This window comes from Urocitellus parryii, chromosome 4, assembly GCF_045843805.1.
Source record: "Urocitellus parryii isolate mUroPar1 chromosome 4, mUroPar1.hap1, whole genome shotgun sequence".
In the NCBI taxonomy this organism is placed as follows: domain Eukaryota; kingdom Metazoa; phylum Chordata; class Mammalia; order Rodentia; family Sciuridae; genus Urocitellus; species Urocitellus parryii.
Genome location: NC_135534.1, coordinates 14877709 through 14895913, shown reverse-complemented (window position 1 = coordinate 14895913; position 18205 = coordinate 14877709). Strand labels below are relative to the sequence as shown.

At 36.3% G+C, this 18205-nt stretch overlaps 1 protein-coding gene and 1 pseudogene across 1 annotated transcript; both read right to left on the bottom strand.

Annotated features, from left to right (window-relative positions):
- On the bottom strand, positions 1–7078 carry LOC144254187 (olfactory receptor 5B3-like). Its single transcript, XM_077797206.1, has 2 exons — positions 7039–7078; positions 1–890 (listed from the first exon to the last, which is right to left on the bottom strand). The coding sequence occupies exons 1-2, from the start codon at positions 7076–7078 to the stop codon at positions 1–3; spliced, it is 930 nt and encodes a 309-aa protein (XP_077653332.1).
- Positions 7079–8346: 1268 nt separating this feature from the next.
- On the bottom strand, positions 8347–15236 carry LOC113195113 (large ribosomal subunit protein uL30-like 1 pseudogene; annotated as a pseudogene).
- Between the last annotated feature and the right edge of the window lie 2969 nt (positions 15237–18205).

Here is an 18205-nt window from a genome sequence, read left to right as displayed (position 1 = left end):
TTAGAAACACTTTCCTTGTAAAACTATCTTTTTGAATGCGCTCTTGACCTCCTTGTTCCTCAGGCTGTAGACCACAGGGTTCAGCATGGGGATGACCATGGTGTAGAACACAGCGGCAAATTTGTCTGTGTCCATGGAGTGACTGGAGCTGGGCTGTAAGTACATGAAGATTAGAGTCCCATAGAAAATGGAGACTGCAGTGAGGTGGGAGGCACAGGTGGACAGACCTTTCTGGTATCCTGCACCTGAGCGCATCTTTAGGATGGTGATAAATATGAATAGGTAGGATACGAAGATAACCAAAAGAGCAAAAGAGATATTCAAGCTGGCTACATAAAAAAGAACCAGCTCATTGACTTGCCTATCAGAGCAAGAGAGAGCCATCATTGCTGGAACATCACAGAAAAAGTGATGGACCACTTTGGACTGACAGAAGGAGAGACTGAATATTTCTCCAACATGGATGCAGGCATTCAGGAGACCACAGACATGGCAGCCTATGACCAGACGGGCACACACACCTGTAGTCATGGTGGTAGAGTAATGCAGGGGTTTGCACACAGCTGTGAAACGGTCATAAGCCATGGATGCCAAGAGGAAATTTTCCACAGTGGCAAAGGCTATAAAAATGAACATCTGAGCAGCACAGGCATTGTAGGAGATGACCTTGTCTCCTACAAGGAGCCCAGCCATGGCTGTGGGAGTGACAGCAGAAGAGTAGCCAAAATCCGCCAGAGACAAGCTACCAAGAAAAAAGTACATGGGAGTGTGGAGACGAGAATCAGTGAGAATGAGAACAATCATCCCAAGGTTTCCAAGAACATTAATGAAGTAGATAAGTGTGATCATGATAAAGAGGGCCACCTGTAGTCCTGGGGCATTGGTGAGTCCTAGTAGGATGAATTCTGTCTCTTCTGTCATGTTCTCTATCCATGTTATTTGGGAATCAGGAGATGCTCTTTAGCAAAGAGAAATGAAGGACAAGAGTGTCAATTGGTGTTATGAAATAGATATTTTCCCCAAAATGAAACATTTATACAACAGGTGAATTATTTTCTTACAGCAATAATGTAGATTTTAAGTTCAAGAATATGTTAATATGAGCTTAACCACAGAAGTTAGTGCATTAATTATTTTTGGAGATACAAACTTCTGAATTTGAAAATTCAATCCAAGTCAAACGGTATTTGTTAAATTTTATGTAATTTAAATTAATATTTGACAAATTTTATGAACATACAACAACATATGTTGAGAAACATGTATATAATTATATATATGTGTATAATTATATCATATCATATGATGTAGGATATATATATATATATATCCTTCATCAACACAAAAAATGAAGAAAGTGATGGTATGTAACTCAAAATATTATTGTGAGAATTTAATGTGAAAATACACAGAAAATAACATCTAAATTCCTGGTGATTAAGACCATGTAAGTGTTAGCTATAATGATATTATCCAAATGCAATGATGGACTGTATTGGCATTGGCTTAGAAGTAGGTGGCTGTATGCCAAGCTTCAGGGGTGAGTGATCTTAGTTTAGCAAAATAATGATAATTTCCAAGTATCATGAAACTCAACTGATGTAAACTTTGACACACACACATCCCAGATCTATTTCAGTTTTAAAGAAAAACATTCAAAACCCATTTCTGTGGTCAGTAAGTCATAGTGAGTATAGCTGTCCTACTATTTTGCTAGAATTACAGTTTTTTTAACTAAGTTTTATTGAAAATAGAAGCATACTTACCTCCTTGGAAACATAACAATCTTAAACAGGGAGCTTGAAATCTGAAATTCAACCATAGATTAATGGTTCCACTATGTTAGAGAAGTTGTCTGTCTCCCGTAGTAGTTAATGGTCCCAACCTGTCTATGGCAGGAAGGAAACAATCAAAACAGTCCTATTCTCAGGGATTCAAGTCCTGAGTCTTTCATGCATTCTTCTTGGTCTTTGGAGGAGTTAACTAACCCCCTTTTCAATTGTAAAATAAACACAGTAAAACTATCTATTCCACAATATTTGCAGAATTGTGCTCTTAATAGCAAATAAGGGAATGGCCATGAAACAACAATCTAACAGGGGGTTATCATTTTCAAGTCACCTAATATAAATTTTATTTTCAGGTATTCCTTTAGCCATGTTGCAGGCTCAGAGAGAATCCCCAAATCAAAAGAATTCCTGTGTGCACAAGGAACTATCAAAAATAAGATAAATAAAGGATGGTGGAAGGGAGCAGAATTGAAATCTTGTCCCTCTGAAAGAAAGTAATCTGGAGTCATGTTGATTTTCAGAAGCTAATACAGAGGGACCAGGAGTGAATTATAAAGACATGGATGTCTCAGTGGATGCCCCTCAAGGGAGCATCTGTAACTCTTCTTTCCTCCTTCCTAAGGAAGAAACAATTAAACTGCCTGTGGCGACCAATTTGGAAATTTTGAGTATGCATAAGTGTTTTGTATCACATGTTAATGTATCAATAACAGTGGGTTTTTTTTTACAGTTTTGACTACATAAATACATAGCTATGCAACCATTACCAAAATCACCTGAACTAATTTCCCAAGCTTCTCTTTCCTGGAAACCACTCAAGAGATTTTCCATCTAATTTTTCTTTTGCAAGAATGTCTTTCACTAGAACATGTGGGTTTTGATTCAGGCATCTTTCATTTAGCAGAAATTCATTTGGAGGTCCATGTGTGTTGTTAACTGTATCTTTAATGGAACTTTTAATTTTTTGGACTTGTGTTTTATAAAATCTACTGTACACATTGTCTTTGTCATTTCCTAGTGCAGGACCATTTTGTTGATTCTAGTATTTTGGTGATAAAGGTTGATATAAACATTGGGTGATCTTTCTTGTTCAAGCAGAGGCTTGTATTTCATTAGGGCAAATACTCAGGAATTGGGTCACTTTATCATATGATACATATATTAAATTGAACTGTTTGATTTATCAATGTTCATATTAATAAAAGATGGTCAAAGCGAGTAGAAATGAATTCTATTCTCTCTGAAATGAAGTCACCTGGAGTCATGTTAAATTTCAGAAGCTAATACATAGGGACAAACTAAGAATGTTTACAGAAAATCTCAAATAGTTTATAGAAGTGGTTCTATCAGTTTTAATTCCCAAGAGTAGTTCTTTCTAACTTCATCGTATCTTTTTTTGCACTCAATTTGGTTTTTATTTTACTAAAATAAATTAATTTCCTATTTGAGGTTTCTGAAAGATGACTCAAGTTTTCCCAGCAAAATCTTTATTTTGTGTCAAGTTACTTTTATTTTTTAATGTTTCTTTTTATTTTTTAACTGAGAGATCATATTTGAATATCTTTTGGTATATAGAGTGTGATTTTTATATCTTGACCTTGTTTCTCAATCTTAGAACACAAGTTATCCATCATTTAAAATATTGTTATTTCTTTATGATGGAAATATGCAAACTCTTTTCTTCTATCTTTTTGTATTTTTAATTTGTTCTAATTAGTTATACCTGACAATTGAATGCACTATGATACATCATACATAAATGGAGTATAATTTCTCATTCTTCTGGTTGTATATGTTATAGAATCATACTAGTCATGCAGTCATATACAAATATAAAGTAATGATGTCTGATTCATTCTACTATGCTTCCCACCTCTATATGCCCTCCCCTCCCTTCACTTACCTCTCCTTAATCTAAAGAAACTCTATTCTTCTCTAGACCCCATTGTTGTGAATTAGCATCTGCATAGCAGAGAAACATTTAGGTTTTGTGGTTTTTTGGCGGGGGGGATTGGCTTATTTCACTTAGCATGATATTTCTCAGCTCCATACATTTACAGGCAAATGCCATCATTTCATTCTTCTTTAAGGTGAGTAATATTACATGGCATATATACACCTCATCATGTGATTCTTTATTTAGAAAATCCAAAAATTCCACCAAAAATCTTCTAGAACTAATAAATGAATTCAGCAAAGTAGCAGGATATAAAATCAACACCTATGATTAAAACCTGTTCCTGTTCATCAATAATGAATCTACTGAAAGAGAAATTTGGAAAATGATCCCATTCACAATAGCCTCAAAGAAAATAAAATATTCAGGAAGAAATCTAACAAAAGAGATGAAAGACCTCTACAATGAAATCTTCTAGATATTTTTAATGATATGATATTGTTACTTATTAGCTCTAATTATCCCCAGGGTAATGCATTTTCCATTTTTCTCAAAGATATCTAAAGACTCTTTTCATCCAAATATAAAATCACACGGACTTACCATATCATCCCATTCGAGATCTGGGAGTGTTTTTATTTTATCATATATTTTTACCATAAAGAAAATTGATCCATTTTCTCTTTTACAGTGTACTCTGAGCCTTTAATTATAGGCATGTGCCATGGTTACATGTTTTTCTTGTTTGTTAGATTGCCTGAATTCATACTAAGTAATTCAAATTTATCAAATTTCAGTGTCTTATCAGTAATGAAACTTATAATGTCAGATCTCATACGATGGTTAAGAAGATTATCGGATCACATATATATCAGCTGCAGAACAATTTCTTGCATGTATCAGATGTTCCGAAAATTTCAATATATTAATATTTTATTGTTTATAAAAATTGAGGTAGCAGGGGTCATAAAAATATTGTTGCCCAAGACTTTCAGCTACCTCTCTGCACGTTCTTGCCCTCTGCAGTATGACAGAGACAGGTACTAGCTGTAGAAAATGAACCGTAGGAGGGATTAGTCTGTGTCATTTCTGGGTAGGTTGGAGCACATGTATTACCTCCAGGTGTCTCTCTTCTGTCATGTATATTGAAAAGGCTTCATAGTCCAGCAGGTGTAATTGCAGATGATGAAGCCCTTATCAGCCAATGTCTTTGAATGAGCCTTTATTTCACTACAAAACCTGTGTTCAAATTCTAATAATTTTTTTTCATCAGTGGAAAAGTTAACAATAAAATTTACATGTAAGGGCCAAGGATCCTGAAGAACCAAGATAATCTTGAAAAAGATTTCTTGATTTCAAAGCTGAATACAAATAAAAACAAATTAAAGCAATTTAGTATTGTCTTAAGAATATAGGTCTAAGTCAATGAAATACAATTGATGCTCTTAAACCTGTATGACTGTGGACAATTGATTTTTTTATATGGCTGGATTTCTATTATATAGGAAAAGAATAATTTTCAACAAATAGTTCTGGGGCAACTGGATAATTGTGTACGAAAGAATGAAGTTGGTTATTGTATACTGAATATTTTCAGAGAGTAGACTTTGAGTAGCCTTAACACACACACAAAGGAAAAATGACAGTATCAGATGATGAATAGGTTAATTTTCTTGATTATAGTAATCACTTCACAATGTGCTTATATACACTGTGCATATAAATCACATTGTATGATTATATCATATACATCATATTATATACCTTAATGAAATAAAAACAATGAAGCTTCATTCCTACTTCATATCATTTACCAAAATCAACTCAAAATGAACAAAACTTAGATTTGAAAGCCACAGACCTAAAACATTTACAAAATTTTGGTAAATATTCTAGACTTTAGGCTTGGCAATGATTTCTTGTGTATGACACCAAAACCCAAAATAAAAAATACATAAATTTAACTTCAACCTTACATGTTTCTGCCTCAAAGTATACTATCAAAAATGTGAAGATGAAACTATGGAATAGTAAAAGAGATATTTGTAAATCATACATCTAAAAAGGGTTTATCATAGAGAATATATAAAGAATTTATAGACCTCAGCAGCAGCAATGACAAAAGAAACTTCAATTTAAAAATGGGCAAAGCACTTAAATAGACATTTTTGCAAAGATTTGAAAAAGACCAATAAGTACTAGAAAAGATTTTCAAAATCATTGGTCAAGAGGTAAATGCAAATCAAAACTACAGTCTGATACCTCTTCACACCCATTAGAATAACTATTTATATGTATAAGCCCCAACAGAACAGAAACTAAAAAGTGTTGGCAAGAATGTAGAGAAATTAAAATACTTTGACATTACGGATGGAAATACAAAATTTCCCCATTGCTTTGGAAAACAGGATTGACTGTAATAGTCTTCAAAACAAACAGAATTACCACATTCATGAGCCATTATACCCCTAATTATATATCCCCAAAGTGGGAGCAGTTCATAAACAATATTTGTATGTAAATGTTCATAGCAACATTGTTAACTATTGACAAAATATAAAATGACCCAAACATCCATCAAGTAAGAATACATGTAGAAAATGCATCACAACACAAATCAAAAGAAATCAGAGCAATTTGGTATTGCTTTAAGACTAGAGATATAGTTATAAAACATATTAAAAGTCCAGAAACACATGCATTTATCTATGGACTATTGATTTTTCCTAAGTGTGGCATGTTTCAATAATGGGAAAGGAACAGGAACCCAATACAATGGAACACTGACACCCACTATAATACAGATGAACCTTGAAAGCATTATGCTCGGCTGTGATATGGATCAGGGGTAGAGCACTTGCCTAGTATGTGTGAGGCCCTGGGTTTGACCCTCAGCATGACTAAATAAATAAATAATAGGAATAAAAAGGAAGAAAACATTGTGTTAAGTAAAGGACATAAAAGTTTACATACTGTATGATTTCTTTTATGTGGCATATCCAAAATAAGTAAATCCATGGAGATTGAAAGTAGATTATTTGTTCACAAGATTAGGTGGAAGAGGGAGTGAGAAGGTATGATATCTTTTTGAGTGAAAAAAAAAACTTTTGGAATTAGAAACATGTGATGGTTAAAGGACATTATGAATGCAACACAAACTACTAAGTTGCAAACTAGTAAATTTTATTTTATGTAAATTCTATATAGGCCATTGCAGTCAAAAGGTAACTTTCCAAAGTGGCAAAGAGTACAAAAAAGAAATCTGAGCAGCACAAGCATTGCTGGAGATAACCTTGTCGAGTGAAGATTATGGAGAGGGGAAGCTGCAGTTCTGGGGTGCTGGTCAGTAACCCAGGAGGATAAACTCACTCATTTCTGTGTTATTTTCCATGGATGGTATGTTAGAACCACCAGGTGTTGTGTAGCAAGAGGAAAATTTTGATTTTGAAGAGAAAAACATATTTGAACAGAAATGGAAAAGTGTAAGCATTACTTTTTATGATAATCATATTTTTCAGTATTCTCTCTTTCCTCTGCACTTTGGTAAAAGCATTATCCTTTCAGCAGGAAAGGACATAATTTTTATTTCGGCACGTTTCTCCTGGCTATGGTTGCTGAATCACTCAAAATACTCCATTTAGGGAAAGGCCAGGGTGTGTACTTGAAGTTTCAGCAATTCACTTGGGTAAATGATGGCCAAAAGGGCTCTAATTAGATTTTTCTCTCCTTAAAATAATATCATGTGGGACTATGACATGATTTCAGAGCTGAATGGATACAACTAGGAAACTTTTTGCAACCATGGTCTTCTCTGGGGAAGACTCCCTTTTTAACATCTTCATCTCCTTATCATTACTTATATGTTTTAAGCTTTTGAGCTCTTCTAGCTCTTGGTGGACACATGATGGGTTATTGTGAACTACACTCATGCCACAGTTCTGTAGGACATTAGACCTTATGACTTCTACTCAACATGTTTTGGCAATACTGAACCTCAAAATCATCAAACACAATTGAAAGATATTCAGTAAAATCTAAATTAGGAAAAGACACCTTTTGTTCATGGCTGAAAGTCCTAAAGTTGGAAATACTCTTCAATGTGTCTTCCGTGTGGATGTTGTCTCTTTCCACCCTCAGCTGGCTTTGCAGAATATAGTAAACGGATCATAAAATTCATATTGGAAAATTGGGGTTACAGGTGTGCTCCTCTGTGTCTGAACACTTTTTGTTTGTTTGTTTGTTTTGGGCTTTTCTTCTTAAGTGTTTCAAGCCTTTTCAAAACAAGCCTCTTGGGACCTCTAGATTCAAGTATGCTCCTGGACTTGGTCACAGTTGCAAGAGTCTAGGGAGCATTATATACGTGCTTGGGTTATTTATTCACCAACATTAAACCCCAGGACCAAAGATGTGAGAAAGCAGGACTCCTTTCTCTATGTTGATTGTAGAGGCAAAGGTGGTCAATGTGGAAAGCAATGGAATTTTCCTTGGAACTGAGCTGTAATGAGAGGCGCCTACCATGATCATAACCTACTGTTTCTTCCCCAATCCCTTCCTTCCAGTTTCTGCAGGCAGAAAATAATCTTCTCTGAAGACACTTGATAACACTCCCGTCAAATGAAAATACATCCTTCCAATGCACTGCTTTCAGATATTCTGGGTTTAGTTTAGCTGGTGGATGTGCTGATTGATGACTTCACCCCAATATCCAGGCAAGCCCATCTTCTTAAGGAAGCCCACTCTATTTTTGGTAACATCATGGGCCACAGAGAGGTGGAAAGGGCCCAAGAACATAGTGATCTCCCAGAAATACTCCTCCAGGAAAGCAATTTCATGAATGAGGTCTTCCAGACAAATGACATCAAACCCCTGGTGCCGCTCAATCAATGTGCTGTCTCTTAGCGGGATGTTTGTCCATGCTTTGTCTTTGCTTGTCCTTGTTTCAAGATGAGCTCCTGGGCAGATCTCAGATTTGGAAATCCCCAGGTCACATAAGGTTCTACTATACTTAGCATTTTTAGGCTTTGAGAGGTGACTTTAAGAAAGACACCACTAAAGATTTTCTTCAAAGTAAGTCTTGCAATGGTCTTCTGCACCAGTAAACTCACCCCATCAATCCTTTGGATGCCTACAGCAAAGGCCAACAAGTGTCTATCAGGCATTTCCAAAGCACGAGATTTCACTTCTAGTCATGTGATACGCACTTGGTCGCGTTTCTGACTCCAGGAATCATGTAGGAATGATTCCAGTCACTTAAATCTGAAGCATTTTCCTTTTCTCTCCTTCTTTATCCAAAGTGCCTACTTTGCCTGGGTAGCTTTAAGGGCCTGCTAATTGTTCCTCTTTTTCAAGAGATTTTCTGGAACCAGGGAGGTCTTTTTACTTCGCTTTTCTTCCACCCATTTTCCCAGGGCTGTGATTACTGCTCATGTGTCCTGAACCCTTTTTTAATGTAAAAAAAGGCTTACTTTTTTAATGTAAAAAAGCCATAGAGGAGTCTTATAAAGGCACAACAAGAAGTATTGGCTCATTTGCCATATGAAGTAGACTTTCAAGCTATGATCCAAGTACATCCTATAGGAAAAAAGAAATTGGAAAATGGGAAGGGTCAAGAGGGATGGAAGATGGCCAAGTAGAGGACAGCTGCCTTCCAAGTTGTGCTGAGGCTCAGGACCAAAGCAGGAGGGTGCAATTTTTCAACGAGATGATTGAAAGATGGATTTTACTACAATTCAATATGGGACATTCCAAGTGGCTTAGAGACTCAGATATTTGGGTACAATAAACAGAGAAGAAATAATACATGGGAGCCAACCCAGATGCCACATCAGCACTGAATAGCAGATGTTCGCCACAGACAGAGGGAGGGAGAACACAGATTTCCTATGGAAAAACCTGAGATAAAAAAATGCTGTGTAATCTTAGCTGATCCAGAGGCTTTGCTGTGCACTGGTGCTTGCAAAGGACACTGTGTATCTCTACTCCCTTCATGGAGCTGAGGTGGGAGCCATCTTAGGGCAAGTGGGCCACAGAGGTGGCTCTGGGAGATGGGAGGTCAGAGAAAACACTGCTACAAATCCAACCAGGACTATCACGTGACCTAGGGTGTGCCTAGTGGGATGTGAGTGAAACAGGTGCCGAGTGGACTCTACCCACTGGGATGTGAGTTGGAAGAGGGAAGGGAGCGTGATTCACTTCTCCTTTGAGTCTGCAGCTCACATGAGCAGCTGAAGCAGGCCAGAGGTCTGAGTGGGCAAGAGGAGACACTCAGGGACTAAGCCAGGAAAGGCTGTGCTTGTGGGCAGCCGTGAGTGGAGGACTGGCCCCACCCTGCCCCACAGTTGGAATCCTTGGAAGCTCCTGAGGTCCAGACCCACATAAGAGATTGGTTACTGTCAAGCCCTAGGGATGGGTCAATCTATTCTCCCCAAAGAAGGAACCACCCCACGATGTTCCTGAGAGCTGTCTAAGCCTCACCTACTGGAACTCCCCTCACAGAACTCAGAAGCTGTACCCTGGGAGCTCATTGAACTGGTCTCAATGGACAAAATAACAATTCATACTGGTGAGAAGGGAAGTTGGGTCTTATAGCAAACAGCTTCAATTTTAGGCCACTCCAGCTGAAAACTCAGAGAGCAGCAGAGAAATGGAAATGGGTTCAGAGCTCCCACTGCTTGCTCTCTTAATGATACAGAACTGAAGAAGAATTAGAAAGAAAACCTGCTGGATAGAGACAGTGCCACCCAAACTGGCTGACTGTTTTATCCACCTTCTTGGAGGGTCCTTTCATTCTTTATTAAGAATTTTTTTCTCTCTCTCTGTATGTTTGTGTGTACACATGTGAATTCTTGCTGTGCTGATTACTTCAGGGACATAAATACACACATTTATTTGTTTCATTTTTAGAGTATTTAAAAGGTAGTCAATTTTCCTTGCCTTGTTTTTGAGGATTCAGGATTTGGGTATTTGGTTTTGTATTGTTTTCATTTGTTTATGTCTCTTGTTTTTCTTCTCCTGCTAATGGCCAAATTCTATTGTTCTCTCTCCCTCTCATGCAATACTTGATTCTCCTGTTTGTCCCCCATTTTCCATGTAAACATCACCTGCTACATCTCTTTATCATTCTGTTTACTTTTTGAAATCATGTACTGCTTTTAAACTTCCTAACACATTTTCTCTTTTCCTAATTAACCGTACTTTTACCATGTTTCAGAACTAATTGGTTTATATAACTCTGCCCCCATCATCAATGCTGATGAAACCATTACTGTTATGGATGAACATAATTGACACCTGCTGTTTCCTTTAAAGTCTGAGCTAGCTCATGGTTATTATTTTTACTGTGGACAATTGCTGAATCCACAATTCCTGTTTAGTGGTGGTAATTAATAATGAGGGTGTCATAGTAGGGACTGGGTATTCACTGTAATGCTGTGTATTGTTTGCAATGGTTCTTTCTATTCTTTATTTCTCCCCATTATGTGAGGTGCTGGAAACCTACAGGGACAGTAAAAGTTCACATATCACAGATGCACTAAACTCAACCGAAAGACAGCACACATTCACACACAAATGAATGACACCCAATTTCCAGCTGTACTTTAATAAAATAAATACAAGAGACAAAACCCCCAACTACTTCCTAGACTATATAATTCCCACCCCATTCAAGTTGGGGAGATCATTAATACACTAGACATCTTCTTAGACACCTATTGCTGAATTCATGTTCTAGTTCCCAGCTTTTTGTTGTTGTTGTTGGTAATGTTGTTAAATGCTGACCCCACCATTCTTATATGGGTGACAAATAGTATCACAGACATCAAAGTAGACACCAGACCTTTAACACAGACCTGTTCATTTGTTGAAAGCCTTAGCACCACCCCTGGCTCCTCCTCCCTCTGCAGGGGCTGGAAAGAGATTGGACACTTAAGGATCCCAGAGTAGAGACCTTGCAGCTAAGATATACATGTCAGTTAAACCACAGTGAATCTCACCCCTACACAGTCCTATTCCAAGTAGAAGAAGGGAGGAGACAAAAACGTCAAACCAACAACAAGGAACCAAAGACGAAGAACTGGAGGGGGAACTCAGGTCACATCCCTTGGTATCAACACATATGTCAAAAGCAGAAGCCCCAGAACAAATGAAATAATTGCATACATAAGGACAAGTGTAAAAAAATTGGAAGGGGGATGAAGCTCCATTGATGCCCAAGTCTAAGACCTCTGAAAACATGAGGAAATGGGCAAACAAATCTCCTCCCCCAAATCCACAATTCTCCCACAAAGGATCCCACTAATAGAGAGGTATATGAAATACTAGAGAAAGATTATAAAAACCGATTACTAAAATGTTCAATGAACTAAAAGAAAATCTGAAAAAAGAATTAAGAGAACAATTACAGGAGATTAAAGGCCACTTCCATAAAGAACTAAACATAGTGAAATGAAACCAAGCAGAATTCCTAGAAATGAAAGACACCATCAGTGAAATGAAAATCTCTCTTGAAGGCATCACCTGCAGATTAAAATATGTAGAAAATAGACCCTGAACCCTTAAAGATGGCACTTCAGGCCTTGAAGACAGGTTGGCTATATGATCTTGAGAACACAGAAGGCAATAAAGAAAAAATAATGTATAGAACCTGACCAGAACATACAAGAACTCTGGGACCACATTAAAAGATCAAATTTAAGAATCACTGGGATAGAAAAGAACACAGAGATACAAATTAGAAGCATAAGGAACAATTTCAAAGACACCCACAGGCTAAAGGTAAAAGGATGGAAAAATATTTTTCATACATTCAGACCATGAAAATAAACAGGATTGGCTACTTTCATATCTGACAAAGAAAATTTGAAGGAAAAATTAATCAGAAGAGACAAAAAATGCCACTACATGCTAATAAAGGAAAAATTAAACAAAGACATGTAATGATAGAAAGGATTTATGCCCCAAATGTCAGTGCAACCAAATATATAAAAAATCATATTCCATGACATTAAGTCCCACATAGACCACAACACAATATTGGGGTATTTTAATACCCCCTTATCACCAATAGACAGGCCATCAAAACATAACATCAATAAAGCTACTTCCAACCTAAACAACACTATAAATCAAATTAACCTAATGGGCATCTACAGAATACTCCATCCCTCAAAAGTTGAAATTATCTTCTTCTGAGATGTGCATGGGACTTTATCCAAATTAGGTCATATTCTAGGCCACAAAGAAAATCTTATTAAATATTAAAAAATCAATATAATCTCATTTATCCTATCAGATAATAATGAAATAAAACTGGAAATCAACAGCAGAAAGATAATAGAGACTATGTAATGGCAATGTGGGTATGTTAAATATCACTAAAGAGTACACTTAAAATTGTTTAAATGATGTTTACTGTGTTTATTATACCAAAATCAAAATAAACGAATGGAATACAGATATATATATATATATATATATATATATATATATATATATATATACACACACACACACACACACAAATTCAATTTGAACTCATTCCAGTCCAACTTTCTCAAGGGAGATCTGAGGACCAGATGTCCAAAATCAGTATCACTGAGCTGAAATCAAAGAAGAGGGCAGTGCTCCTTCCAGAAGCCTCTGGGTGAATTGGTCCTTGTCACCATCTTGAGGTGGCTGCCCTCATTCCTTAGCTTCTGCCAGTGCAAATCCGATCTGTCTCCACTGACACCTTGCTTTTTTCACTTTGTCTTCTTTGACTTCCCTTTTCCTTGATCTTTTTAAATGCCCTGAAATTCACAAAACGTATGACTCCCTTTGAATGCACAATGTGATGACATTTAGCGTGTTCACACTGAGGTGCAGCTACCTCTATCTATCGAATTCCAAACATTTTCATTACCTATACAATGTACACAGAATTGCACATTTAAATACATTAGGATGTAACTGTTTTACCCCCTGTCCTCTGTCCAAGGTGACCACTAATCTGCTTTTGTATGGATTCATCTATTCTGAACATTTTGTAAAAAAAAATATTTAAATAGGTGACTTTTATCTAACATTTCAATTATTATGATTTCAAGGATCACCACTACTTCAGCATTTTATGGATACTTCATTTTTTATGACTGAATAATATTCATTATATGGATATACCATATTTGTTTTTCCATTCCTCAGATGACAAGTATTTGGATTTGCTTGTACTTTATAACAATTGTGAATAATTCTATGAACATAATGTACAAATATTTTTGTAACTACTTTCAAATCTTTGAGCACATAATTAGGATCTTAATGGTTCAGTCATGGTAATTTAGCTTTTTTGTGGAACTGCCAAACTGTTTTCTACAGAGGGTGCACCATTGTATACCCCTATCAGCAATACACGAGGTTTGTTTTTTCTCCACATCTTTAACAACATATGTGCCTCATTTTTAAAATATAAGTCATGTTAGCAATGGAAAAGTACTATTTCATTGATTAGAAATTTCATAGTGACTACTTATGTTGCTTATTGGCCATTTGCATATATCTTCTTCCTTTTTTGTTTATTTGTGTTTTTTTGTTGTTGTGCTGAGGTTTTTTTTATTTGTTTGTTTGTTTGTTTGTTTGTTTGTTTGTTTGTAGTGGTGTTGAGTTTTGGGCTGGGGTCTCTGGCCTTCTAGCCAGGTTCTCAGGTACCACTGAGCTCCATCCCCAGCCTGGTCATTTGTATGTAGTCTTTAAAGAAATGTTTATTCAAGTCTTTTGCCTATTTTTTAGTAGGGTTGCAAGTCTTTTTGTTGTTAATTTGTGGAGATTCTTAATATAATCCGGACATTAAAACCTATAAGACATAAGATTTGTAAGTAATTTATCCCTTATTTTATAGGCTGCCTTTGCAATGCTTGATACCCAGTGATGAAGAGAAGTTTTAAGATTGGATGAAGTCCAAGTCATCAAATTTTTTCTTTCGGTTCTTACTCTTTTTAAAAATGTTTTTTATGGGTGCATAATAGTTATACATAACAGTGGGACTCATTGGGCTGTACTCATAAATGCATATAACACAGCTTCATTTCACTCCCAGTACTTCCCCTCTTCTTCCCTTCCCCATCCTGCTTCCTCTACTCTTCTATTGGTCTTTCTTCTATCTAATTTTTTAATTGGTTAATTATATTTGTATATAAAATCAGATTACATTGTGATATATCCGTATATGAACATAGAATAATTTGGTCAAATTCATCCCCCAGTTCTTTTCCTACTTCCCCTCCTCCCTCCCCCTTGCTTTGTGGGAAAGTGCTAGCCTCCAGCAAGTGAAAACTGAATTTCTACACATTCAGGAGTCTCTTAAACTTTTCTGTTTAACACAGACCGACAGCCTACCTCCCACAAATCTGAAGCTAGAATAAGGTAAATAAGCGTATTCAGTGAAACTCCAGCAACAATGCTCTGACAATCCATCTCTGACACTCAGCACAACCACATCTCCCAGACAGAGGTCATTATGATATACTGTTGGGGTTGGTTCTCATCATTTTAGTTTGTATCCTAGAAACCATTGCGGAATCCAAAGTCATGAATTTTACCCATGGTTTCTTCTAACAATTTTATGGTTTTTCACTCTTGTTTCAGTACCTGATATATTTTGAGTTGATCTGGTATTTCCACTTGTCCTAATGTTATTTGTTGGTGAGAATGTTTTTCTCCATTGAGTAAAATTGTCACCCTTGTCAAAATTCAATTGACTATGGACACATGATGTTTTCCTGAACTGTTAATTCCATTCCATGGGTTCGCATAATCCAGTGCCACATTGCAATGACTGGGGGTTGAGGAGTGCATTTTGAATTTGGAATGAGTGTGTGCTCCTACTTTATTCTCCTGCAAGATTATTTTGGCTGTTGAGTGTCCTTTGAAATTCAATATGACTTTTTGTATTGGCTTTTACATTTCTGAAAACAAGCCATTAGCATCTTGGTAGAGATTTAATTTAATCTATAGATTACTTTGGAAATTATTGCCATTTAAAATACTCTTAAAATCAATGAAAATTTAAAGTGTAGAGGTTTTGCACTTCAGCAATTTTTTTTTGTACATTCAAGATATATGTGTGTAGCTTTTTGGTAAAATCCATTTCTAAATATTTGATTGACTTAGATGCTGCTATCAGTGGAATTATTTTGTATATTTTCTTTTTAAGATTACTTATTGCTAGTATGTAGAAGTGCAGTAGAATTTGGTTAATAAATCTTAAATCCTATGATATTACTGATTAATATTATTAGGTAATACTTTTTAAATATGTATTTAAGATTTTTGTTATAGAATTTCATGTCATCAGAAAATAGATATAGTTTGCTTCTTTCCAATTTAGTTTCTTTTATTTCCCTTGCCTATGGTCTGGCCTGAACTTCTGGTACAAATTTGAGTATAAGTGATGAAAGCAGAAATACTTGCATCTGATGTTTTGGGGAAGTCTTCAGTCTTTCATTTTGGATTATGATCTTAGCTGTGGTTGTATATGTTCTTTTTAGATTGTATATGTTCACTTCAGTTTCTATCTTCCTGAATATTCTTTTATGAAAAGAACATTGGCAAATGCTTATTGTGATCATTATTACAGAAATGATCTTATTGCTCTCTTCATTATAATAATATGGTTTATTACATGGATTACTTTTTGTATACTGAAGAACCTTTACATTTTTGGGGTAAATTCAACTCAGTCATATTCATAGTTATGTTAATTCATGATGGATTTGTCCTGTGTTTTTTTTCAACATTGCTTCACTATATTAAACAAGAGTATAGTTTTATTTCACGAATGTTCTTGTCTAGATTGGTTATGAGGTTATGCTGACTTTGAAGAATGAGTGAGGCAATATTTCCAATATATATATCCAGATGATATGAAACATACATTAAAACAAAAAAATAGTGAAATGAAGAGTTAGATTAGCTTTATTTGTAATCTCCAAAACGGAAAACAGCGTAAATGTCCCTCAATGAGCAAATGTAAAACTTAATATGCATAATGGAGATTACTGGTATGCATAACTTGGTATGAATGGACCTTAGTTACATTACACTAATTGAATGAAACAAATGTGTAATATCCTAGGGGCATCATCAAGGATATTATAGGTTAATGTAAAACCAAAAGGAAAAAGTTGATGGTGTTTTACGGAGCAGTAGGTGGGAGATACAATTGACCATCATGGTTAAAAAGATTTATTATGGGTGATGTGATGTGGTAGTGGTTCCATGAATATACATTTGGAAAACAAAACTTTAAAGCTCTATACTAACAAATATGCATACTGGGGTTTCAGTTATATATCGAAGATTAAAAATGAGAAATAATAACACAGTTATACTTGTGCACACTTAAACTATCCAGCTTAATCCCATAGGTAGTTTAATTCTTCTTTCCTTAAAAAGTGAGATGAAACACTAAAGATTCCCTCATGGGAGGACATCCCAGGAGAGCTCTGTGTATTCATCGTTCCCTGCTGATGTACATGCATTTGTCTCTGAAGTCTGACAGAATTCCAGGTGTTTATTTTAGAGGAAGAGGCTGGCATGCAGTGCCCCTGTGGTCATTATTAATTCATCTGAATATTATTATCTGGTAGTACAGGCAGGTTTTCTTCCAGCCACCAGCCTTGCTGTGAGTGCACATGGTCAAGAAAAATACCCCAAGACTTAAATTATATTGATTGATTATGACATCATAACCACTAAGCTAACTGTGTTTAAATTTTATTATTTGCAAACATACTACTGTGGATGATATTGAAGTTGTAACATTATAATGTTTCTTTTACAGAAAAGGAGGAGGTGAGTCCTCCACAGACACAGTAAGAATGCATTGCAGATTCAAGACTCAAATGCTTACTAGTCATTTCTCCACGTGTCCCTTCCTGCCATAGGGACCTCAGAATCTTTTGACCATTATCCACCAGAGACATGCTCCCACCATGCTGCCACAGTCTGGCTGGGCACAAATCATTAGCCACTGAAGCAGGAACAAACTGTATTTCTGAACTCCACCAGCACACTCTACACACGCTGCCCGGGAATTCTTCCGCACGCCACGCAGCTCCTCCAGGAACCAGCAACCGGAAATATCCCTCCTCCGGTACTTCCCCAACCAATGGGAACTCTCCGGGAATCCCGGAGAGAGAGCAACTGGAACTCAAGGGAACTCCTCTCAACCACTACTTCCGGCAAAAATGCCATGCGTCATCCCAACTCGGCTGTGGCCCTCAACACCATGTGTTTTTCCATGGAAGAATTTCTGGCTTCAAACTCTGTTCAGGACTACCATTTGTATTTGAGGAGGGAGGTAAGCTTCTATAATCAATATGAACGTTTTGAAAATTGATGTTCATGAGAGGTAGTGGGGCAGCTGGACCTTCTATGAGTTACGTGTGCACAGAAGTTGGGAGAGGGACCATTTTTCTAAAACACTGAGGTGTGGCTGGAATATACATATCAAAAGGTCAGCAGGAAAGAGTTTAGTGAT